The following is a 24798-nucleotide window of genomic DNA, read 5'->3' on the forward strand; positions in this document are numbered from 1 at the left end:
ATTCATTTATGGACTTCGAAACTGCCTTGCCCTTAGTGGCACCAGTAATTGACCGAAAATTACCAATGCTACACTTTTTAATTATTTTGTCATGATTGCTAGAACCGCAAATCATTGCAAGCTTGTCAATATTGTTTATGAAAATCGCCTGGTCTTTCGAGACCCGAAGCTGACTATTTTTTTCCATTTCGCAGCTGACCATTTTTGCAGCAATGTTATTTACGGATGAACGTGCTTGCTCTACATGGCTGGACTTTCGCGCGTCAAAACCCATAATGCCGAGGCTAACTCGTGATGTAACCAAATACTATGGCACATGAAAGCAAATACGCGCCACCACCTGCAACGTGCAAGTGGCATCTGTCCGACGCACAGTGACTCGGCAGTATTTGGATGACCTCACCGTCTGGTGTGTAGCGCCTGCCTCTCAGCGGGGGCGTTGTTCTGCGCTGGCCCGGCGTGCCCGCGTGAGGGCTCGGCGCCGCGTGACAGTCTGCGCGTGGCCGACAGACCTGAAGACGTACTTCATCGTCGGCAAGCGGGAGCCGTTCGCACCGCGGTCGGAGCCGAGCTCGCCGTCCGGACGTGGCTCCTCGGCGACTGCCGGCCGGCTCACCAAGAAGGCCTGCTCGCTGCCCAGCATCATCGAGACGCCCGACACAACACGCCAGGTCAGGTCACACCAGGTCACCACCAGGACAGGTCACGGAAAGTCAGGCCAGGTCAGGTCATGCGCGGTCAGGCCGTGGATAGGTCAAAGACACCCGGGCCATTACGCCAGGGCAGGTCACCGTCCGGTCGGGCCGTGGTCAGGTCAAAGACACCCGGCCCATCACGCCAGGGCAGGTCACCGTCCGGTCGGGCCGTGGTCAGGTCAAAGACACCCGGCCCATTACGCCAGGGCAGGTCACCGTCCGGTCGGGCCGTGGACAGGTCAAAGACACCCGGCCCATTACGCCAGGGCAGGTCACCGTCCGGTCGGGCCGTGGTCAGGTCAAAGACACCCGGCCCATTACGCCAGGGCAGGTCACCGTCCGGTCGGGCCGTGGTCTGCCACCCGGACGATGGATACGCCAAGTTTGATCCTTCTTTGTCTTAAACCAGGTGTGTAATCACCGTCGCCTCCCCACTGAAGTTTGGTCAGACGTCGCCCACACCCCTCCACACCACGCGCTGTTGGCTATGGCATGGCGCGTGCCAGCGACTGTGGTGCTGGCGGTGCCTGTTGTCGGCCGCCTGCCGACTGCCGACTGGCCGTGAGTGGCCGGATGGTGGCTCGTTCCCTGTCTTGTCAGCGATGGGTGGGCTCCCGACTTATCGGCGCCGGAGCTGTGCAATTGATACGCGCTGCTTGAACGTGTCATTCGAAGGGCGTCGGTCGTATGCGGCTTACGTACAATCAAAGCCAATGCTGACTTATACACACAGCGGCTGTTTTGCTGTGCCCACTTTGCTGCGACCACTACTTTGTGAACGCAGTGCATGACGCATAACCACGTGGGCCTCGCGCCCCCCTCCCCCACTCCTCCCACTCCCGTTTCCACCCTAGGCCTCCTTTCTGAGCTTTGCGCCTGCAGAAGACTGCCTTTCACGTCTCCCGCAATTGAAATGCTGCTGTGCGCTGTAGTCTCGGGGTGGCATCTCACTGCACCACAGTCCACTGGTCGGTGCGAACCGTTTCCGCGCCGCCGCGTAGCGCCGTCTCCACCGCTGTCCGGCGGCCGATGCTCTGCCCACTGAGGGACGCCGTCCACTGGCGCGCGGCACCGCCCCGGCGGCCCGCCTCGCCAACGGCGCAGCACCCCCTCCGAACCCGCCGCGCGGGTCAGGCGCCGGTCCGTGCCCCAAGCTACCACGCCGCGGTGCTTACGCCGGTCCGTACGTGGCAGTGCGTGCCACGCAACGGCCGACGGCGTCGCCTCCCTCTCTCCCCGTAAGCGGTCTTTTCGGCCCCGGCGACCCGCATCCCGTTTCACCCTTATCTTTGTGTGTTGCTTCACGGCTTGCGGGGGCTCATGTGCGCCACCTTCGGCCAGGCTACAGTGTCAAGGTCCGGCCGCGGCGGGCACGGCCAAGCCGGTGCCGAGGGCCAATTTTTCGCAGCGCAAAGTCTTTTCAAGTGCACGTCAGGCGGGTGGCTATCCTGCCGTCAGACAAGTATGACCCGGCGAGTGGCGGCGTGTGAGCGGGGATTGGGCCAGCGCGCGCACCGGCCCCCAGCGCCGAACGGCACGCACGAGCCGCGCGCCGCAGAGCCGCGACGGGCCCGGGCAGGCGTTGCGCCTGCGCAGCCCCTTACTGAGAACTTGCGCAGCGCGGCTCCTGCTCTGGCTGGCGCGGCGCTGCGGCTGCGTGCGCGTGGTGGACAGCAGCGCCGCACCTCAGCCATGGTGCGTCGACGCACGCCCTGCTGAAGAGCCTGTTACAGGTGGAGGCACGCGGGCGGCCGAGTTCGAGGGAAGCGCCTGAGGAATGCACTCGGAGAGGCCGGTGGGCCGAGCGTGGCGATTAGCGAGAGGCGCGCTCCAGCGCGAGGTGCCTCTAAATCACCGATAGCGTGACGATTGCCTTTTGGGGTTTTTCATATGGTGACCTTGAGGCAGATGCTGCAGATTGGCGGCCTCTCCGGTGTCTTGTCGTCACGGGGCCAGACGGAACGTGGATTTGTCCGGTAAAAATGTCGCGTGGGGGCGCTAGGCCCGTCGTTATACAACCGCCGGCGGTTTGTCAGCCTGTTTGATCGCAGCTAATCGGGAAAAATCCGCCAGAACTAGCTGCATTCCCCGGTGAGGGAAAGTGACTTTGCATTGCCACCTGTACGAATCGGATGGTGAGTTCAAAAAGAACGCGTTCCCGGTTTCCTGACGAACTGCATCATAACCTGATTTATGTGCGATGACCACACACGCCGGGCCCAAAGCTGCGGTGTGCTCACCTGTCCGAACATGACGTCACGGTTCACTCAGCATTTGTGGAACTTATGAGGACAGCGTATGCGCAAGCTTGCCGTCGACTCTGTCGGTACAGTGCACAACGGCCACGTGGGGCGTTGATGGGATTGCTTTTTCTCTGAAAAATCAGCGAATGGAGATTTTGTCACGGCATCCTCTAGTGTAGGTGATTTGGTGCCGCCATAACTCTCGCCTGGCGCTCATGTCAACATGTGCAGTGGCTGTGGTAACTGTAGTATGATGATGCTGTATGTGGTTAGGTCTCTGCTTCTCCCTGCTGGGTACTTTTAAGCACTTAATGAAATTTAAGCGAGCGACTCAGGTATAGACACTCATGATTACATAACGTTTTGGTTTCGTGGCTAAATCGTATATAAATACATTTGATTAAAAGATAAGAGGCAGTCTTATGGAATTACCGTTCATTTACATAAGCACTCTAAACATGCTGGTAACATCCTTCGCGTTCGTTTGCAAGCACAACACCAGTTTTTGGGATGTCAGCTATTTCCGACCCTCGAGGTGCAATACACCAGTGTGGTGTAAACATCCGCGAGATTTTTAGGCCTGAAATGGCTTCATTAATTTCCCGTGCAATCAGTGTGGTCATGTTGGCTGTCATGTTGGCTTGCTGCGACACTCTTGGCAAAGCCGGCCTTTGTGTCTCTCCCCGTGGCGTCATGCGGTGGGCCCCGATCGGCCAGCACATCCTCTTTGGTTCACCGCTGGTCCCTTGCTATAAGTAGCTGCTAATCTCTTACGATGGCTTGCCATGGCTTCACGGTGACGCCGTGACGCCATCCAGTGAGTCAGGCAGCCGTGTGGCGCTCGGTGTCCCCTCAGTCTTAACCACCCGCGACCAGCAGGCGGGGAGGAGACGCGGTGCCGAGAACCGCCGGAGCTGATACGGCAGGGAGGAGGGACGCCACGATGGGTCTCCGGGAAACGCCGACGCTGGCTGGTCGGGCTGCTCTCCCTCGGCGGTGTAGCGGATGGAGCGCCGGCCCGGACCCACAGCCGATGGCAGACGGATGGGATTCGAAATTCGTCAAGTGGGTTCAGTTCTCGCCTAAGGTGTACTTCATCGGCAAGGGGCGGAAGACTTAGCGAGCGGGCGGCCGTGAGGTTGCATTGCGTGGCACATTATAATTAATCGGCTCTAGTAGGTCGACAGGTTGGGGCAAAATTATACAATAGTTTGGACCACTTGGATGGCAGCATCAGTGCCAGTGCAGCAAGCTGCGCTGGGAAGGGACTCTGATCTCCAGTCCAGCTAAATAAATAATGCATGCGGCTAAGTTGGGAAGCGTGACAAACGCAAAAGCCAAACCACACTCCGTCGGCGTCGCACGCCTGTGCAGTACACATGCACACGTATTGCAGTGTGCCTCCCCATTGCGTGCGTCTCCGCCATCCGCGCGACTCGATTGTCGCAGCCACCCGATCTCGGGCCGGCAGTGTGCAGGCCCTCATGCCTCGTCCGTGTTGACTGCTGTGTCGGCCAGGAAGCCGTCCCAGGTGGGATTCCCGGCTTCAGTGACGGTCGCAGCAAGATGTACAGATGCCTCGTACCCGCCGTATCCGAGGCTGTATCAATACAGCTGCTCCTGGTTTTAGGTTGTGCCACCACAGCTGATCCGGGGCTGTGCCACCGCACCGGTGTGTCAATTTTTGTAACTGATTTAAGGCTGAGCCGAAGGCCTGACGACCTCCCCCCCCCCCCCCCCCTTCCTCCCCCCATCCCCCACCCCGAGTTTTTTCAACTGATTTAGCCCGCTGTATTTTGACGAAGGACAAGTTGCATTTAATAGTCCCTAATTCAAGCAGCATTATGGTCATGCAGGGACGATTCCAGAGGGAGAAGGGTGAAGACACCAGAGTCACGTGCCCCCTCTGATCGGAAAGCAGACGAACCCAGAGGGGAAGGGGTGGCGACACCAGAGTCACGTGCCCCCTCTTGTCGGAAAGCAGACGAATCCAAAGAGGGAGGGGTGGCGACACCAGAGTCACGTGCCCCCTCTTGTCGGAAAGCAGACGAATCCAGAGGGGGAGGGGTGGCGACACCAGAGTCACGTGCCCCCTCTGATCGGAAAGCAGACGAATTCAGAGGGGGAGGGGTGGCGACACCAGAGTCATGTGCCCCCTCTGATCGGAAAGCAGACGAATCCAGAGGGGGAGGGGTGGCGACACCAGAGTCACGTGCCCCCTCTGATCGGAAAGCAGACGAATCCAGGGGGGGGGGGGGCGGAGACACCAGAGCCACGTGCCCACTCTTGTCGGAAAGCCCTGCTAGACGTCGTCTTGGGGCGCCGAAGCGCTCTTCTATGGTGGCTTTCCGCGACGGCATGTATTTGTGGTTGGGTGGACGGGGACAGGGTTAGCTGTGAGGAACTTGGTCATTCTCATACTCCAGAGGTGTGTAAAGTTTATTGCATCGTGTATTCGCTCAGGCGTTACAATTTGTATCTCGCTGAGAGAGGAAGTGCGACTTTTTTATTACGAGGTTTGGGGTGTTTTAGTGTTGGCTGGTGCTGCGCTATACACGACTTATATACATTTATATGGGGTGGTAAGCATTCGCCCACATGAGCGGCTCTAGCTACAGGTTTTGGGGACCAAGCCATTTTGCCAAATTACGCAACCCACTCCGCATTTCTTTTTGTCCTTGGGCTTGGGTCACAGTGTCTGCCATTAAAACAGTACTACTGTATTTATGTGAATAACTATATAAGATAGGCAAGCGGCGCACAAAAATTTTGGACCAGGTTTGGCATCGTACCGCATTTTTCACCTTAGCTTCATGTAATGGTGTAAACAATCTGTATCGACCAGTACTTAAGTTGTTATGCGCATTTGCGAGGAGCATTATACATATAGATAAGGCAGTACTGTTAGCCTTATTCCTTGTAGAATAGCCAGGAGAAAGGAGAAATAGATGCATTGATATTTCGGCTACATACCTTTATCGAAAAAATGCCAGTAGTCTGATATTCGTTTCGATTCGCTTCGTAGTTCTTGTAGAATAACTAGGAGGAGAGAGAGAGATAGATGTATTGATATTTCGGCTGCATGTCTTTACCTAAACAAATGTTAATAGTCTGATATGTATTTCGATAAAAGCATACGGTCGAAATATCAACACATTATATCTCCTTTCTCTTGATTGTTTCTACGAGGAATAGGGCCAACGGTATTGTTTTAGCTTGTTTAGACCAATGTCGTATGCCATTGATACGCGCTCGGGTGGGGAGTCAAATTGACCCGCCCCCCCCCCCCCCCCGAAGGTTGCTTTCAGAATTTTTCCGAACGGCACGGCATAGCCGTGCGAAATTTTGCGTAGTTGTAGACAGTTGAATAGCGGATCGTTTGGCATCACAAATTTATGTTTACCTTGCAAGGTCGCTGACCTATGAAAGGCCAAAGTCAGGCCATGGTTTCAACGAAGGCAGTTTCTAGGGAATCCTTTAATCTGATCCAACAACGGAGTGTTAGACGAAATCATACATCTCTGAGATGCTTTCTTAGGCAACACAACAGTTGAATGAGCAAATTACCTTGACGTGAGGTCAGGTTCGAAGGTTAGACCAAGGTCAAGACCAACCTGATTTGTTACCCTAGGACTTGCTGTATGGGATAGTTTCTGGTGCTCATTTCGAACTTATTGATAGCAGGAACTACATTATGCATCTTCCATGAACTTCTTAGAGGTCAGAATAGGTCATTGACCTAAAGTGACCCAGGCCAACGTTTTGTTTTAAGAACATACTGCCTAGCGTAATCTTTCTCGCTTAGTCAAATGCAAAACTTAAAACAATCTTGTGTGATTTTAGTCACCTTGACTTTCAAAAGGTCAAACAAGGTCACTGACCTTGAATAGGCATGTGGCCTTTTGCTTAGAATTGGTTATCTAGGTTCTGGGGGCACTTTGGAGACCAAACTGGAACTTGACCTTGTTTGACCTTATTTGACCCAAAGGCCATGATCTAGGAACCTGAAACTTTGACCTAAGTGAGTTCACGTACAGGTCAACACATTCGGTGTATTTGGTGTCTCTATCTTTCTTAGCTCCCGAGATCTCAGGGGGATCAAACTGACCACCCGGGCGAAGGGTATCTAGCCGGCCACCCGCGCGCGTGTTAAGACTTAAATAAAACTGTTTCAATTAGGTCGATCAGCATGCGATCCAGAGACAACGGTGAGCATGAGTTTGTTGTAACTGTGGTGTAGAATATGCATGTGTTCTTAGCAGGACCACGCACTTTCCTTGACATTTAATTGCCTTTGTGTGCCCGAGGCGCGCGTAAATGTCCGTTGAATGAATGAATGCAGAAACCTTACTTTATATGTTTTCGGGGAGCTATCCTCCCCTCCCCTCAAGTACACAATGCTGAGTTAAGCTCGCTTATTGCTCTCCTGAGCCCCTTCCCCTTTTCAATTGATGTGCGACAAAAAATGGATTTGTTCTTTCTCATGATACTTAAAAGCAAAGAAATTATCATCCGAATTAAAACAATGTTGGATTCCTAATCCATCATAAGGAGCAAACAAAATGGTGCTTGGCATGAAAGATGCCACGAGATCGATAAAACGGTGGTGTAAATATCATCTGCAGGCTCGGAGAAAAACCTCTGATCTTTCCTTTCACGCACAAAACAAATACACGCTCAAATATAAACTGGTTTACCCGAATATCTTAACATAACCTCCTTTGCAGGAAACTATTTTGAGGTTGCGTGCTCAAGTTATCCCGCCGCACCTTCCATGACGTCACTATGCGTGAGAATCACGGAAGAAAGTCTTTGAGTGACGAATAGCTCCAACTTTTCTTACACTTTTGTAATATCCCAGACAATTTGGGGCAAGCCGTAGCGGTAGTGATTTGGCGTTTTGGAGCGCGTCTGCATCGGGGCTATTTGGCACCCACTTGGAGCAAGGCAACATTGGAGAAGGGGGGGGGCGGGGGGCACCCACAAACTAGTACAAATTGACACCCATGTCACAGCAGCTGGTCCGAGTTTGTACCACTGCAGCTGGCCTGAGTTTGTACCACTGCAGCTGGTCCGAGGTTGTACCACTGCAGCTGGTCCGAGTTCGTACCACTGCAGCTGGCCCGAATTTGTACCACTGCAGCTGGTCCGAGGTTGTACCACTGCAGCTGGCCCGAGTTTGTACCGCTGCAGCTGGTCCGAGGTTGTACCACTGCAGCTGATCCGAGGCTGCACCACTGCAGCTGGTCCGAGGTTGTACCACTGCAGCTGGTCCGAGGCTGTACCACTGCAGCTGGTCCGAGGTTGTACCACTGCAGCTGGTCTGGCACGCTATCGGTGCAGCTTGTCCGAGGCTGCACTCCACTGCAGCTGGTTTGGGGTTGTTCGCGTGCCTGCTGTCCAGCCGTCGGCCCGGACAGCCACTGCATTCACTGAATCACGTCTCCTCTGCTCCGATGCATTAGGGGACCGAACATGCATCTGCACTCCTGGGATGAACGTGCATTACATGTTCCGATGGCCGCTTGCGCAAGTCCCCACGCCGTTTTTTGGGGGGGGCGCTGAGGGCCGCTTTAGTATGGAAGCGTTGGGCCGGCGTCGTAGACGATGAAAATTTGTACCGTTCGCAAATCTCGGCATTGTGACATGCTGCTTGAGAATCAGCGTTAGGAACGTGGGCAATACAGCTTCTGGAATGCTGTCTTACCTGCACGCTACCTGCCAGGTGATCGCGCTCTCAGTTTCTGTAAAGAATTGTTGGGCACATACCATTGATTTCGGCTGGTAATTTTGGGGTATCAGATTTTCTATTTCTTGATTATTTTTATCATGATTTTGTTATTTTTCCGCACCGCCGCATTGTTTTTTATAGACGTATTGTAAGCCAGTTGACCTTCCTCGCCACCATGTGTGGAAAAAATTTGTTGATGTCTCTTTAGAGTGAACTTCAGTGGAACTTAAAAAGCGGTGTTTGATTGCGTCTTATGATACATGTTACCTTTCCCTGGTACATGAAGGCTGATACATTTCTACACCTGTCAGCGCTGGGTAGATACATCTCGCTCCGCGCGGCAGCCGCGTATCTTCCCTTTCGGGAGCGCCCGTGCTCACCGCAGCGCCGCGACGTGGGGCAGCGCTGGCGCATATTGCCTACCGCTGGGCGATGACTTCTCTGTTGAAAGCGTGGCCTTGCTCTGCCTTCGAGTGACCGCACCTGTGCTTGGCTGCGGCCGCGCCTGCCGACCGGCGTGGGACGTCTCAGGGAGAGCTCCGCGTCGGTCACAGCGCGGGGGCGCGTCGCCCGGTGCCGCGAGCCATTGCTGGCTTCGCAAACATTGGATCCCCTGCGTGGAGCGTGCTCTAGCCGCGCCCGCACAGGCCCGACGCAGCTCCGTTTCCGTGTGCTGCTAGCTCTGGGTCAGGGGATGCGAGCAGGTCACCAGAGTGTTTGAGGTCACTGTCAGAGGTCACCAGCAACGCAGCAACGTGTGCCGGTCACTGCCCAGATCAGTCACTACACCTGATTGTAAGACTGTGGTGCAGGACGGTGAACCCGCCAGTGAAGTCATGGTTCTGTGGTGTACGCGGGTGTACAGTGCACTCGCAGTGTAAAAATTCAAAGCGGTGGTTTTGGACAAAATATCAAAGCAAAACATCACCTCACTTGGTGTGTTTACATGATCAGTTAAGAGCAGTAGTACACGCTGCTGTTAGATTCACCTCCTATTGGCTTCCGTACGGTCCCGTATCCGCTTACCAGTTTTACAAAAACCTTGCGATGTGTATTATTACTCTAGTATCAGCATCACAGCGTCGGGGGTCGCAGTCGGGAGGAGTATGCAGTCGGGGGTAATAGCTATTTTAAAGGCATATTTGTATTGCATTTATGGAATGACAACCAAAATTTGCCAGTCGATTCCCATAAACGTCAGTGATGAAAAATGAGAACAGGCTGGGGTTTCAATACGCCTTAGTGTTTTATGCTGTTTGTTGCAATCTGGATGTAGCGTAACAAATGTCCAGATGTAATAAGATTGCTTTTTAACACAAAACTGATTCATCGGGAAAGTTGCACGGCAAAATGGGCACCGCGCGATATTTGGTGAATAATTATTCGCTAGAGTATTAGCGTTTCCTTCTAAGTTCGGTGAGGTAGGTGCGCATGGGGCGCTGGGCTGCAGCGTTACATGTTTGACTCTGGGCCGACTGCGCAGTTCCACTTCCGTGTGTCGCAAGCGCCAGGCCCCGTTTAATGATCCGGCCAGTGCGCAGATTAACGAAACGTCGACCAGTGCCTGGACAGCGTGTCTCCGTGTCGTTCCACATCCTGTTTGTCCGCCATAGTTTCCAGTGTCCTTGCTTTCTCGTACACTCGCTTCGTTGCCTTACTGCTACACCACTATTAACCAGTTACTAATTTCCCACCCGAATTAATTAAAGTAATCAAAGTGCCACCAACCAGGATAAATCAGAACTAAGCACTGATGACATGCCTCAACTTCTCATATCCCCTGTTCGCCGAACCCACGCTCAGCCAGTCGCGCACAGTGTCAACACACACACAGACAGACACACAAACACATGCTGTCCCGTTTTGTCGGGCGCGCGCCTATAAGGGCCATCGCATCCAGCGAGGACATATAAGGCGGGGTCGTATGCGGCCGGGCCGCCCGGCGCGGCTCAGAGGCCGCCCGGCTGCTCGGCACGGCGAGAGTAGCGCCGCCGCCTCCGACCGCGCCAGTCGGCCGCGCGCCGAGACCGTGCACCCGCCCGTGCACGCCTGTGCACGCGCCACTGTGACTCATGCCGGCACGCGCGCCGCACAGGCGCGGAATGCGTGTTTGTGAGCGCGTGGAACGGATCCATACCGGGAGGACTGTGGGGGAGGGGAAGAGAGGGGCGGGGAACTGTGTACCCCGTCTGTGGGCGGCTGTGGAGGGCTTGGTGCCGGCCGGTGCGAAGCTGACGGAAGTGGCGGCGCAGTGACTGCTCTGATTGGTCCGGGCGTCCGGGGTGTTGTTGCAGGCGCAGGCTCACGCGTGGGCTGTGAAGGTGAATGATGTCTGCCGCTGAGGAGTAGAGGAGGAGAGAGATGCTGAGCACGCTGATTTGGGAGCTACTTGATGTGTAAGAACAAAGCTCACGAACTTGGTTCTTACACGTACGTGCTCAAAATTCGGCTTGGGATTGTGCATGACTGGACGCAAGTAGACGTGCAACATCTCTGTCATCCGACACTTTGTTTTAAGTGGTCATTCATTGAAAATATTTCGTATGATTTTATGACGCTGTCAATGGTGACAGCATGTTCGAAGATATTCCTTGACAACCTCCCACGCATAGCACGAAATGCAGTTGTCAATGTCCGTCAAGCTGGGGCATGTAGCGCTTGATTCGTACTTTCAAAAGCATGTGCTTGTGCTTGCAACGACTTAGTTGGTGTGAGATTCTAGAGTAAGGCCATTTGGAGGTGTGTGTCACATTGTGTCAGCGCGTCCCATCAGTCGCGGAAAGTGCCGGTCCGGAATGTCGACCGGGGTCCCGCCCTGACAAAACTAGTTTCCAGAGGCGTCCTTATATGCGGTGACATAATACTAATCATAACAAACATTTCTAAACTTTACCGTGTGTAATATCAGCTGGCGGTGGGGTGGGGGGGGGGGGGGGGGCATGTGCCGCCCTTTGCACATCCCAGGTCAGGTCCCGAGGGACCTGGGGGCGGCCCGGGACTGGCGAGCAGGGGTCTCATTGGAGGGCCCAAAGGGCCGCTTGGAAGTCGTGTTAAAGGATCCCGGCCCGCTGGGCAGGGTCGCCAACTCATCAGCCAGAGGGCCTCTTGCGCCGACCGAGGGCGCCCTGGCAAGATAGGGGCCTCTATGCCGGTCTGATACCACCAATACTGAACACTCTACTTCGTGTCAGTCTGAGCCCTGGGGACTTTTTCCTAAGCAGTGACAGGGCCGAGGCCCACAAATGTCAATGAAGGTTTCTTGAAATATATGTTTTTTACTTAAAAAATACGAAAGATAACAACCAAAGGCCCCAAAGTAAAATAGTGGAAAGGCCCTGTGTTAGTCAGGAGCCTTTAAGAGAAGAACCTCGGCCTGTTTTAGCCAGTTACCCGATAACTTGAACTGAAGTCCTTGCGCCAATTATTGGAGCCTCCACACCGGTAACGAAGCGTTTCCGTCAGTGAAGTCCCTGTGTTGAACTGGAGGCCACTGACCTGGCATTCTGGCATTCGGATCGAACAGGGGGTCAGGGCCAGCGTGTCGGGTCAGTAGAATAGTACCCGCTAGATACATCAGACTGAAACGGGAAGGTCCTTCAGCCCCACACCGGGGAATGTTATGTGCCTCCTAGTGCTCTTCCCGTGGGGCGCCTGCTCGATAAGGTTCACGGTCTAATGAGTGTTTAATAGCGTGGGTCGAAACCTGATCAATAAGTTGCCTTGCCATGGCCAACACATGTGTGTCTCTTGGACGCCAAGTCCATCCTTTTACACCATCGTTTCGGGAAAATAGTATGTAAACAGTTTTGGGCATGCGCGCTCGTAATCTGAGCCTATCGGAACCTCGGCGATCAAAAACTTACCGAAGCCCGGCGTTGCGGTTCGCATCGGACCTAACGGTGTTAGTTGCTGCAGCTAACGCGAGGTGTCGGACGGAGGCGGTGCGAGAATGACCATATGAAGGCAAGCGATGCTCCGAACGCCTTTGAAATAAATTTGCACCGCTCAATAGTTAAACCAGCAAAACTTCATCTTCTATTGCCGTGTGGCTTCCGTTTCAGTTTGATCAGGCGACAGATAAAGGTAAAGTGGCGAAGTTTGGGCTCTATCGAAAAGTGGACGAAATCCAGGGGATTATTGGCGGATGGCTCTCATCCGCTGAATACCATATGTGCGATGTGGAGGCTGATCATCCGAACAGCTTAGCACCTACAGCTGCAAGAACAACAGAGACTCCACCATCGCGTCAAGAACTTGTGGTGCTGCAAATGACAATGCGCTCAGAGCATCAGGTTTTAATTGTGTGGGTGACACCCTCAACCCGGACTACCTTCCACGCCTTGGAATCGATTTCTTAAAGCACACGAGAGTACCTTTTGTCCGATGCGTGGTCATTTTCGCCAGTTCATTCGAAGACACCTGGTGTTGGTGGCAGGGCCAGCGTCTCGCCGCCTGTGGAGCCTCTAACGCCAGACATGGATATGACATGCACGCACGGGGTGGTTGCTTTTGCTTTGATTTGGATCAAAGCCCTTTCGGCGAGGAATGACCGCTTCAGGGCCATGGGATGGAAGGAGAAGGGATAATGGCGTGACAAACCGCACACAGCTGGGTCTATCCGGCCAAACTTTGCTTGCACACGGACCCCCATACGGGATGTGTTGGGATATTTAAGGGGATATTTAAGCATATCTTGAGGTATTTAAGTACGATATTTATCCCACCAGGGAATATTTAAGCCCTCGCATGGCTGGTGTGCGTGGCTTTCCCCGGATAGATGAGGCGTCGTGGTGACCAGGATAAAGCTAGAAAGAGGAAAGATGGGGCACTGCTCTTGCCTGTGAGCACGCGTATGGTCAAAACAATGTTATGCCTTTTCACCTACCTTGTTTGAAGGAGAGAACACGTCCCTTTGCTAACCTGCTGTGTGGTCATTTAAAGTCTGATTCCGGAATTGTATTGCCTTAACTGCAAAATAGAGGCCAGATTGGATCTTCTAGTGGCCTGTGGTTTCTGTTCAAGATAAAGAGACACCAAATAAGCACGGTACGGAGACAGTTGGGTCACTTAAGATTAAGTGGGCGAGATCCGGCTGATTGTCTTATGGAGGGGGGGGGGGGGCGCTTCTCACCAGCAGCGGGGTACTTGTCAGCCTTGTGCCTCTGCTTACCAAGATTCTGGCTGCTTCCCGGGTCGGCCGGTATATTTGAGGTTCTGCCGCTGAACCCAGCGTGAAGGAATGACGGGAGAATTACAATGGCGATGTTTTGCATTCACATTCGAGTAAAATTCGAATAAAAGAAGCACGTACGCGCAAGTTTCAACGCTCGCCAGCGATGTGCTTGAGCGGCATTCTGCTGCGCGTCTGCCCGCGCCTGGATGACGGTAGCGTTTCGGAACAGTCCGGCAGCGATCCGTCGCAGGCAGATATTTGCTCAGCCGGCTGGTGTGTACAGTTTTTGCCCGGTCGCCTCGGCGTCCTGGCCGGCCTCGCGGCGCATCCCGCGTGTCGACCAGCGCGTCACATTTGCGCCGGGCGTGGTCGTGACCCTGCGCCCCGCTGGTTACTGTCCGACGCCCGTCGGAACCGCCGGCGTCACCCAGGAGCAGTCAGTGACACCGCTGGGCACAGGCGTTAGGCGTTAGCGTCGCAAACTGCGTCACTTGAGTTGAGCTCGGGATGCCTCCCTGCTCACTCTCCACGGGCAGGCCTCTGGCGGGCAAAGCGGACGCCGGTGCGCTCGAATTCGATGGCGTGGTGTGGGCGTGGCCGGCCGGTGCTCGTCACCCGCCGGCTGACTGCCGGCGGCAGGCAGCTGCGGTCGGGGGCGACCGGGCGGTACTTCCCCGCACGGCCTGGGGCGTGGCCCGGCCGACCAGGCGCTGTGGCTCTGGGAGCACCGACCGCAGCCCGAGCCTCGCCGGCCGGCCGCACTGGCTCAGCCCGGACGGGGCGGACCTGACGCGACGGCCCGACCCGGCGCTCCCTAGCTGCCTGGGCCCGCACGGGCTCGGGCGGGACGGGGCGGACCTGACGCGACGGCCCGGCGCGGCGCTCCCCCGCTGCCTGGGGCCGCACGGGCTCGGCCGGGATGGGGCGAACCCGACGCGACGGCCCGGCGCGGCGCTCCCCCGCTGCCTGGGGTCGCACTGGTTCGGCCCGGACGGGGCGGACCCGACGCGACGGCCCGGCCCGGCGCTCCCCGGCCGCCTGGGGCCGCACTGGCCCGGTCGGGACGGGGCAGACCTGACGCCAGTGGCCCAGCCCAGCCCAGTGTTACTGTCCGGCCCGACAGAATGAGGAGCCTATGACGCAACCGCAGATATATAACGCATGTAGATAGTTCTAATGAGCTGAGGAGCAGCCTGGCTTGAAATTAGACGGGGCTTCGCTGCCGGCTCAAATGAAGTGCGCAGTGCAGACAGTGCGCAGTTCCTGACAGCGTTCTGTAGCTCGCCAGCTTTGGTCGTTGGTGCGGTTGTAAGGGGTGGCGGTATTTACAAGACGCATTACATGTCCGGCATAACGCATAGTATTTCAAACCTTTGACGGCTGAAATCCAGAGACGGATGCACGTTACCACTGTTGGACGCCTGGCATGGATTGTCACAGCAGGAGCTGACCGCGCCCTGTCTGTGCCGCAGGTGGAGCCGGTGCATCAGACGTTGACACTGGACCGCAGGTCACGGAGGCCGCGGCTGCGTACCGTCCGGACCGACGCCGACCTGAGAGGTCAGCCGATCCGCCGTGTCCGGTGCCCGACCTCGGGAGCCGTGACATTGGTGGCGCCGCGTGGCGCCCGAAGGCACTCTGGCACCCGCCACCGCGTCAGGGTATCTGGAGCGGCATCGGAGTGCTTGCCACCCCATCAGGATGTCTACTATGCGGTCACAGTGTCTGCCATCCTTCAGAGTGTGCGTCACCCCGCCAGAGTGTTTGCTACCCAGTTAGGGCGTCTGCCCCCCCCCCCCCTCCCGTCAGTGTCTGTCACCCCGTCGCAGTGTCTGCCATCCCGTCTAGTATGCCTGCTACCCCGTCAGTGTTTGCCATCCCGTCACAATGTCTGCCGTCCCGCCTGGTATGCCTGCCACCCCGTCAATGTTTGCCATCCCGTCGCAGCGTGTGTCATCTCGTTCGAGTGTCGGTCGCCCCGTCAGAGCCTCCGCCCCTCTGACCTCCCCGTGTCCCGCGGGGTCCGCCGACCCTTTGACCCCATCTCGCCGACGGACGGCACGCCCGGCGATCGTTAGCACCCCGTGACCCGGACTAAATCGGGAAAGTGCCCCCAACTGCCGCCGCGGCCCCTCCAGCCGGCGTCGGTGGGCGTGCCGGTATCGCGCCACCAGCCCGCCCCTCCCCTCTCCCGCGGGCTATTTCTAAACGCCAACAAGGCTTATTTCCCGTCAGATTTTGATAGCTTTAGATCGCGTTGCCGGACTAGTACAAGGTCCTGGATATAGACCGGGCACCGCTCTTCCGCTCTGCGCCTGCTAGGAGTGTGTCGAGAGCCTCACACTCCTGTCACTGTGGTTCGTTTGCTCGCTGAACATATAATGCTGTCAGGGACCGCTATCCTTGCGGTGAAGAGACAGCGCAGAGCACAGATGACAGGTGTATTGCAAACGATTCAACAGGTAGGCATGGCAATTTTGTAATCAGCGTAAGGAATCATTTGCTTGTGTCCTGTTTCGTGGGCTGCGCATTTGACCGCTCGTGGCCAGAGGGACCCTCGCCAGAGTCACAGCTCTGCCGTCTGGATGCGCTCCAGCGCTGCCATGTCGAGCGCTCCGTCACTGCTGACCGCTCGTGGACCCGTGTGACGGCTGCATCGGTGCTGACCGCTCGTGGACCTGCGTGACGGCTGCATCGGTGCTGACCGCTCGTGGACCCGTGTGACGGCTGCGTCGCTGCTGACCGCTCGTGGACCCGTGTGACGGCTGCGTCACTGCTGACCGTTCGTGGACCCGTGTGACGGCTGCGTCGGTGCTGACCGCTCGTGGACCCGTGTGACGGCTGCGTCGCTGCTGACCGCTCGTGGACCCGTGTAACGGCTGCGTCACTGCTGACCGCTCGTGGACCCGTGTAACGGCTGCGTCACTGCTGACCGCTCGTGGACCTGCGTGACGGCTGCGCAGCTGTTGACCACTCGTCGACCCTTGTGACGACTGCGTCAGTGCTGACCGCTCGTGGACCCGTGTGACGGCTGCGTCGCTGCTGACCGCTCGTGGACCTGTGTGACGGCTGCGCAGCTGTTGACCACTCGTCGACCCTTGTGACGACTGCGTCAGTGCTGACCGCTCGTGGCCCCACGTGACGGCTCTGTCTCTGTGCGTGTGTTGCAGCCCGGCTGTGCGGTAACGTGCGGACGCGGCTGACCAGCGGCGGCTTCTCGCTCCAGCCGCTGCCAGAGGAGAGACCTTCCTCGGCCGTGAGTTCCCCGGCCTCCGGTCGCCGCATGCCTGCCTTGGGGCAGCGCTCTCCGGACGCTGTGAGATAGCGGAAACTGCTGACTGTGGCCCTGCACATCGCCTGGTTATGTGTCGCTTTTGGTCCTGCACAGTGTGTGCTTAGCTTTGGTCACCCCACGGCTTCCGTTTGTCCTCCTACTCAGTGTCTCTGTGGTATTAGCGCTAACACGATCAATTTATGTGAACACCTGAGCTGGCATTTCACCCACCTGACCTTTTTGACGACCTTTCCTCGGCATTCTCCATTCGTCTTCACATTCCCCACGCGGCGGACTCTGAAACTTCAGGCTCACTCCAATCCAGGCCAGCGAACGCCGTCGCGCCGCCGACCACACGCGCCAGGATTGCCTGACCCGCCGATCAGCCGCCTCCGCCGGCAGTCGCGCCGGCCGCCGATTTCCCAGCGGAGTGCTCCTCCCACAACGCGCGCAGGCGGGCATCGGATCAGACCGGTGTCGGCTCGGCTGGCCTCATCTGCACGGACGCGCTCCTGCCAGATCCCGCCCGGCACGCGGCCGTGGTGTGACGGCGGCGCATGCCTATCCGTGCCGTCGTGACGCTGCCGGCCGCCGAAGGGCTCCAACGCGGCCCCGGTGTTGCCTCAGCTGCCCCTTCTGTGCCCTATCGTGTGGTGTGGACTAGTAGCCGTGGGTGTGTCAGCGGGCGTAGCAACTGGCGTCCGGCATATGTGAGGGCTCGGTGTCGGGTCAATGCTTTGTCCGTTCCGGTCCGCTTCAGTCCGTTCCAGTCCGTTCCGAGCGGTTCCGGTCCGTTTCGACTGTATTTGGCCCGTGCAGTGTCGTTCCAGTCGGTTCCGGTCCGAACTTATCCGTTTCTATTCGTCCCGGTACAGTCAGGTCCAGTCGGTTTGGATCCGTGCAAGTCTGATCTGGGCTTATCATTTCCGTTCCTGTCCAGACGGTTCCGTCCCATCCTGGTTTGGCCGTTCCACGCTGTTCCACCTCGTTCCATTATTCAATTTCCATTTCCGTTAGTTGGGGGCCGTTTGGGTCCATGGCAGTCCGCTCGTCGGCCAGTCCTGGCAGCTGAGTGAGCCGTCTCTCGCTCGCTTCAGCAGGGCAGCCACGTGGTTGACTTGGTCGATGACGACGACGACCAGTACGCGCGCGAGGACCGCACACTGGGCCTCTCCATGTCCTCGTTCAACAGCCGGAAGGACTCCGGTATCCGCAGTCGGCGCAGTAGCATCCAGGCCGAGGTGAGAGGCGCCGGGAGCCGCAGTCGGCGCAGTAGCATCCAGGTCGAGGTGAGAGGCGCCGGGAGCCGCAGTCGGCGCAGTAGCATCCAGGTCGAGGTGAGAGGCGCCGGTAGCCGCAGTCGGCGCAGTAGCATCCAGGCCGAGGTGAGAGGCGCCGGGAGCCGCAGTCGGCGCAGTAGCATCCAGGTCGAGGTGAGAGGCGCCGGGAGCCGCAGTCGGCGCAGTAGCATCCAGGCCGAGGTGAGAGGCGCCGGGAGCCGCAGTCGGCGCAGTAGCATCCAGGTCGAGGTGAGAGGCGCCGGGAGCCGCAGTCGGCGCAGTAGCATCCAGGTCGAGGTGAGAGGCGCCGGTAGCCGCAGTCGGCGCAGTAGCATCCAGGCCGAGGTGAGAGACGCCGTGAGCCGCAGTCGGCGTAGTGGCATCCAGGCCGAGGTGAGAGGCGCCGGGAGCCGCGAGGCGGCGCGCTGCGTCGACAGCGAAGTGGCCGGCGGGCCTGTCGGTGATATTACGTCTGAGGCTCACGCGAGAGATGAGCAATTTGGAGGGATTGACTTAATCCGGCGGCGTCTGAGAAGCCGCCCTCCTGTAATGGAACTCAGAGGAGTTCGGTACGGACGAACTCGAAGCTCTGCCGAGAGCGATCGGCCCATGTCAGGACTGTACCCTCCGGAAATTGGATCAACTTTGCGTCGAGAAACCGAAACTAAACCACGAGGCAACCACGAGCACTCCATCTCAGATTGTATTTCGTGACGCGCGGATTAGGCTGTTGTCAGAAACAGGCAAGTTTGCCTTGTTTTGAATAGCCATATCAGTAAAGGTCAATTACACGGAGAGAAACCTGTCCTATCTGCAAGATTCTCGGACATCCCAACCTCTTCGCCGTGGCGAAACCATGTACAAAGGGTTTGGAGCTCGCTGTGGATCGCGTGTCGGCTTCCGCGTCGAATGTGGTGCTTGGGCGATAACGGCTTTGCTTTACACCTGTTTCAAATGAAGAACACCACCGAAATACGTGATGACACATGCTTTTCGGGTAAACATCCGTTTGTCCCATATTACGTCAGCTCAGTTTCCCGGTCATGTCAGACTTATGCAACACCATCACGTCAACCGGCCGTGTTGAACTATCAGCCTGTGAAAACAGACGCGTGTCTTTAAACACAAGCCCCCGACCTCGTCGACGTAAACTATGAATCGTCCGTGCACGCTTGATAGTGATCTGAAACCAAAGCTACTTTCCTTTCACTCCAGTGAGCTTGTTACCTGTTAACGCCGTTTGATCTTCTCAATGACTACCGTACGAATGACATTAGATCCCCATGTAGCAGCATGCTGATAAGTACGTGCACTTGAAGTCCAATCCCAGCTGTGATGGGGTGGCTGCATGTTCAATGTTCCTGGTAGCACCGTTGTGGGAGGATTGATTTCACATGCGCTCGATGTTAACCTCGCTGGCACACAAGACACAAAAACTTTTCTTGATTGGGAAGTCTCGATTCTCTGGACCTGTGGCGTATCGCTACTGCTGCTTCGGCTTATCACATCCTTTTGCTCTGTGGCACAAAACGCGCATTGGACATTTTGTTTGCCAATCGTTTAGTTAGTCTAGAATTCGCAAGCCTTGGGGAGTTTATGTCTGCTTGTAGAATGCGCGCCGCTAATCCGAATCTTAATGCCAGCGCGCCGATGCCATGACATGTTTGAAAATATCGTTCGAACCAAGACTTCCGGTAATGATCACTCTCCCCCTGGAAACCTCACTCCGAAAACCGCCAACGCCACTAACGCTGTCTTCTGCTGCCTCCAGATCGGCGTGCTAAACGGCATGCGCCCGGGAGACCTCCTGAGCCACCGAGTCAGCGGCTACTGCACCTCCAGCCAGTCTTCACTGGCCGAGCCGTCCAACACAGGTGACCGCCGGTCCGGGCCGGGCCCCATCAGGTCACGGCCCGGCCAGCGCAGACCGCTCCCGCATGCCGCCGCCCTCTGGCGAACGCGTGTCTTCATCCTAACATAACGAAAACACCCCGGAGAAATCAACGAGGTCGAATAAGCATCTGACGCAACAGAAACCGTCGCTCCCAAACAAGTGCAAATGATGCCGGTAGATAAGCTTGTTAAGTTTTTGACGAAACAGTTTTATCAACTTAGTATAGTGACAACTAAGGCTTACTGTCTGTGAACCCAATGCGGCCCCCGCAGTTCACTGAGTGTGTGGTTGAACCCAGTGGACCCAGCCCAGCCCTACCAAGTCAGGCCCCTCCACCAAGGTCAGTATATGCAGTTGGCCTTGGTAAAGGGGCCCTACCGGCTTGGAAGACTAAGTGCTACACGAGTGTATGCGTTGATGAGTACATGGGGAAATGGCGGATGCAAGCACTCGGTACAAACCAAAAATTTTGAAAAAGCATTTTTACCTTCGTCAGCCTCAGCCTTTCCTTTACACAAGCCAGCTCCGGTCAAAGGACTTGTGGCGGCCTCTGGATGCTGCCTGACGTCGACGGCCACCCCGTCTGTGGGTCGGACGAGCGGGCCACAGGCTGTGGGAGGTGTTCATGGTGTCTGGATCTGGTGCGGTGCGCGGTCAGAGACCGGGGCAAGCTGTCGTGAAACGCTCAGGCAGACACTGGATTTTTGTGTTGCACCATTTATTGGCGCCGCCGACTATTCCGGCGTCCGTAAGGCATACTGACCGTCCAACCAGCGGGATGGTCAGTATGCCGTCGCGCTGGCCGGTGTTGTTTCCGTGCGGCATACTGACCGTCCAGCCAGCGGGACGGTCAGTATGCCGTCGCGCTGGCTGATGTTGCCTCTGCTTGTCTGCTCTTGTTCTACCCGTCCTGCCAATCTGTCACTCTTTTTTCCTCCGGTTTGTTTGTGTTTTGCTTGTCCATTTTGTGACTGAAGACAGCTATTGATTTCAGACTCTCAGTTTCTGCTGAATTTAGTTATATTGCCGATGGGATGTCTCTGCATGCAACAGTATGACTCAAAGTTGACGTGGAGCTACTGTTTGCAAGCCTCGCATACAAGAACATGCATGTGGTTTTATGGAGCTAGCTACTTATTTGGGGCACGATATGTGGTAAACCGCTGCCTTTGACTGCTTTTGTTTTATTTTATACCACATCGTCCTTCTCAGTTTGTTCCTGGTAGGGGCCGTTGCCGTTACAACACATCTGCATTATCGACCCCGATGTCTTAGCTCCGTCCGTGCAGTGTGTAGCTCCGTCCGTGCAGTGTGTAGCCGTGTGCCGGTTGACGTGCGTTTGACACCCGGTCCCGTGCAGTGCAGTATGTAGCTCCGTCCGTGCAGTGTGTAGCCGTGTGCCGGCTCACGTGCGTTTGACACCCGGTCCCGTGCAGTGCAGTGTGTAGCTCCGTCCGTGCAGTGTGTAGCCGTGTGCCGGCTCACGTGCGTTTGACACCCGGTCCTGTGCAGTGCAGTGTGTAGCTCCATCCGTGCAGTGTGTAGCCGTGTGCCGGTTGACGTGCGTTTGACACCCGGTCCCGTGCAGTGCAGTGTGTAGCTCCGTCCGTGCAGTGTGTAGCCGTGTGCCGGCTCACGTGCGTTTGACACCCGGTCCCGTGCAGTGCAGTGTGTAGCTCCGTCCGTGCAGTGTGTAGCCGTGTGCCGGTTGACGTGCGTCTGACACCCAGTCCCGTGCCCCGCAGAGATGGCGCCGCTGGCCGTCGAGGAGGCCGATCTGCTTGGTCAGGACCCAGCGCACCTGCTGAGCATGCAGCTGATGCAGCGCAAGCTCAGCGACCTGGAGATGATCAAGTGCGTGCAGCAGATGTCTAGTCACTCCAACTACTTCATCAACCCACCGATCGACCGGCTGACACTCTTCTACCAGGACCCGGTGTTCGAGCGGATGTACCGGCATCAGCACGCGCGCCGCCATCACTCCGCCACCAACGCGCTCTCGCTGCCCAAGTACAACACGCTGGTGGACACGGCCGTGGCGTCGCTCGTGTTCGCCGTGCTCGCCACCTCGCTGCTGTGCACGTTCGCGCCGCGGCCCGGCTGGGTGGCGTTCTGCGTGCTGGCCGTGCTGTGGCTGCTGCTGATGCAGACGCTGATCTGGCTGCGCCTGACGTCGACGGTCACGCGGCACGCGGACCAGCAGCCCACGCGGTTCGCGCTCGTCTACACGTGGTACACGCGCTGGTACCCGTTCCATGCGGTCGGTGCGACCCTGGTCAGTCTACCGGCGGGCGCCGTGTTCGCGAACTGGTCGTGCGAGAGCTTTGAGCGCGACTGGCGCTGCGGCGAGCTGTACTTCCTCATGCTCTTCGTTGGCCTCATCCACTACTGCAACTTCACGCAGCTGAATTGCTGGATGAAGAGCATGTTGGCTACGCTGTCGGCGGCGGTGGTGGCGGTGATGGTGTACGCGCTTTGCGACTTTTCGCACCCGACGACCGACGTCGGCACGGCGCCGCCCCCGGCCGGGCCGCAGCGGCCGGGCGTCTTCCCGGCCGACCTGGTCGTGGGCATGGTCTTGTTGGTGGCCCTCGTGTGGATCCTGAACCGTGAGTTCGAGATCAGCTACCGGCTGGGCTTCTGCGTGAACCTGATGGCGGCGCGCGACAAGGCCGAGGTGCAGCGGCTGGAGGGCCAGGCCGACTGGCTGCTGCACCAGATCATCCCCGTGCACGTGGCCGACGTCATCAAGACCAAGGCTAAGTACTCGGAGAACCATCACGACGTGGCCGTCGTGTTCGCCAGCATCATCAACTTCAACGCGCTCTACGATGAGACCTACCACGGCGGCAGGGAGTACCTGCGCGTGCTCAATGAGATCATCGGCGACATGGACGACCTGCTCAAGAAGTACCCGAGCGTGGAGAAGATCAAAACGATCGGCAGCACGTACATGGCGGCGTCGGGCCTCGACCCCAGCCAGCGGCGGGACGCCAACCCACCAGACGAACACTTGGTCCAGCTGATGGAATTTGCCATGGACTTGCAGAAGGCCGTCGACGCCTTCAACGCGTCGCTGTTTGAGTTCGAGATGGAACTGCGCATCGGCTACAACTTTGGTGACGTCACGGCGGGTGTCATCGGCACGACTAAGCTGTACTACGACATCTGGGGCGATACGGTCAACACGGCCAGCCGTATGGACTCCACCGGCGTGCCGGGCCGCATCCAGACCACACAGAGCTGTGCTGAGGCGCTCGACGCCTACTTCGAGTTCGAGAGGCGCGGCGAAGTGTTCGTCAAGGGCAAGGACAACATGGTGACGTACTTCCTCAAGGCGAGGCGTAGCGGCAATACGGCAAGCTAGTGCGCGCGCTCCGCGGCCATACGATGGGCAATACTTTTGTGATGTTTCATGTGTCGCGTCATATCGCCGTTGCTGGTGGTGCAAGCCTCCTCCATATCGCCATACAAACGAAGCGTTGTTGTTATCTGCTGCGGCGGCATCGTGTCGATGCTCGCCTCGTCCGTATTGTTGCCTGTAGCACGTTCATGTTCACGAGCCGCGAGGACCGGTAGCTAGCAAGGCGCGTCGCGACAGGACTATTTATACGGACAGCTGGCCGGGCGGGCCCAACGGCGCACGCCCGGACGCGTGATGCATTCCTCCGGGGGTGTTGCCCCTGGCGGCAGCGGGCGGCGAACGAGGATGGTGACCACGAGCTTTCCGGGGCGGCGCGCGGCGGCCAAGGGTCGGAGGCCGCGGCCGCAGGGTGGCAGCCCCGCCCGGGGGCCGCTTGGCGCGGCCAGCGCCGTTTCTCACTCATGGAGCGTGTGTCGGTCGGAGCGTGAGCGTGAGGCAGAGTGCGCTCGGAGCGCGCGGCGTGGCTGTTGGTTCGCTGGAGGCGTCCTGTCGCAAATGGACCAGGGTCCTAGTGGGTGTACGGACTGGGTGGGTATATGTGCCAGTATGACGCGAGGACTGCGCATGTGAGCGCCACTATGTGCCCATTTGCACGCCTGTGCCGATGTGTCCGTTCGTGGTTGGCCAGACCCGTGGAGGCCGCGCTACTTATTGAGTGTGCCAATGCTATATTTGTCCGAAAATGGTAACTCCCGTGTGTGAAGCTAAGGCTCGTTGCCTCTGCTCGTTTGCAATGGTGCCTTGTTGCTGGTATTCAGGCCTGATAATAAAAGCCATACTGCTCCACGTCTTTTATTTGCGACTGTTTCACAGCGAACTGGCTTCATGTTGTTTGTCACGTTGTTGTGTGATGATGTGTCATGATTTTTCTAGTTTTGAATTCAGTTTGCGGTGCTGGTTTTGACCGCAACTGAAGAGTTTCTGGTAGGCCTACATCTGTGGCCTCACTGGTGCTGGTGTCTCTTGGCCGGTTGCAAAGATTAGCCAATGATGTGGAGTGTGATTGAGAACCGGGGGTATGTACTGCCTTCTGCTCAACTCGTCTTGCACCCTCCGCAAGATCGAAAGTGTGGAACTTGTGCAA

General features: G+C 57.0%; 2 protein-coding genes across 4 annotated transcripts in view; both read left to right on the plus strand.

The window, feature by feature from the left end:
- LOC119108067 (adenylate cyclase type 9) overlaps positions 1–17695 on the plus strand; it is an 85945-nt gene extending 68250 nt beyond the window's left edge. Inside the window, exons 8-11 of the mRNA XM_037231646.1 lie at positions 511–671; positions 15315–15402; positions 17013–17098; positions 17636–17695. Coding sequence (XP_037087541.1) covers positions 511–671; positions 15315–15402; positions 17013–17098; positions 17636–17695 — 395 coding nt within the window. The remainder of the gene's footprint in view (positions 1–510; positions 672–15314; positions 15403–17012; positions 17099–17635) is intronic.
- LOC119107267 (adenylate cyclase type 9) lies at positions 1–24500 on the plus strand. 3 transcript variants are annotated; one of them, XM_037230687.1, is made up of 6 exons: positions 1–671; positions 15315–15402; positions 17013–17098; positions 18214–18357; positions 20168–20270; positions 22036–24500. In XM_037230687.1, the coding sequence occupies exons 4-6, from the start codon at positions 18292–18294 to the stop codon at positions 23655–23657; spliced, it is 1791 nt and encodes a 596-aa protein (XP_037086582.1). In that variant the 5' UTR covers positions 1–671; positions 15315–15402; positions 17013–17098; positions 18214–18291; the 3' UTR covers positions 23658–24500. The 3 variants fall into 3 exon arrangements, with proteins under 3 accessions (XP_037086582.1, XP_037086581.1, XP_037086583.1); XM_037230686.1 differs by having other exon boundaries at positions 18217–18357; XM_037230688.1 differs by lacking the exon at positions 18214–18357.
- Positions 24501–24798: the final 298 nt, after the last annotated feature.

Source organism: Pollicipes pollicipes, unplaced genomic scaffold, assembly GCF_011947565.3.
Source record: "Pollicipes pollicipes isolate AB1234 unplaced genomic scaffold, Ppol_2.1 Scaffold_6686;HRSCAF=7923_pilon_pilon_pilon, whole genome shotgun sequence".
In the NCBI taxonomy this organism is placed as follows: Eukaryota; Metazoa; Arthropoda; class Thecostraca; order Pollicipedomorpha; family Pollicipedidae; genus Pollicipes; species Pollicipes pollicipes.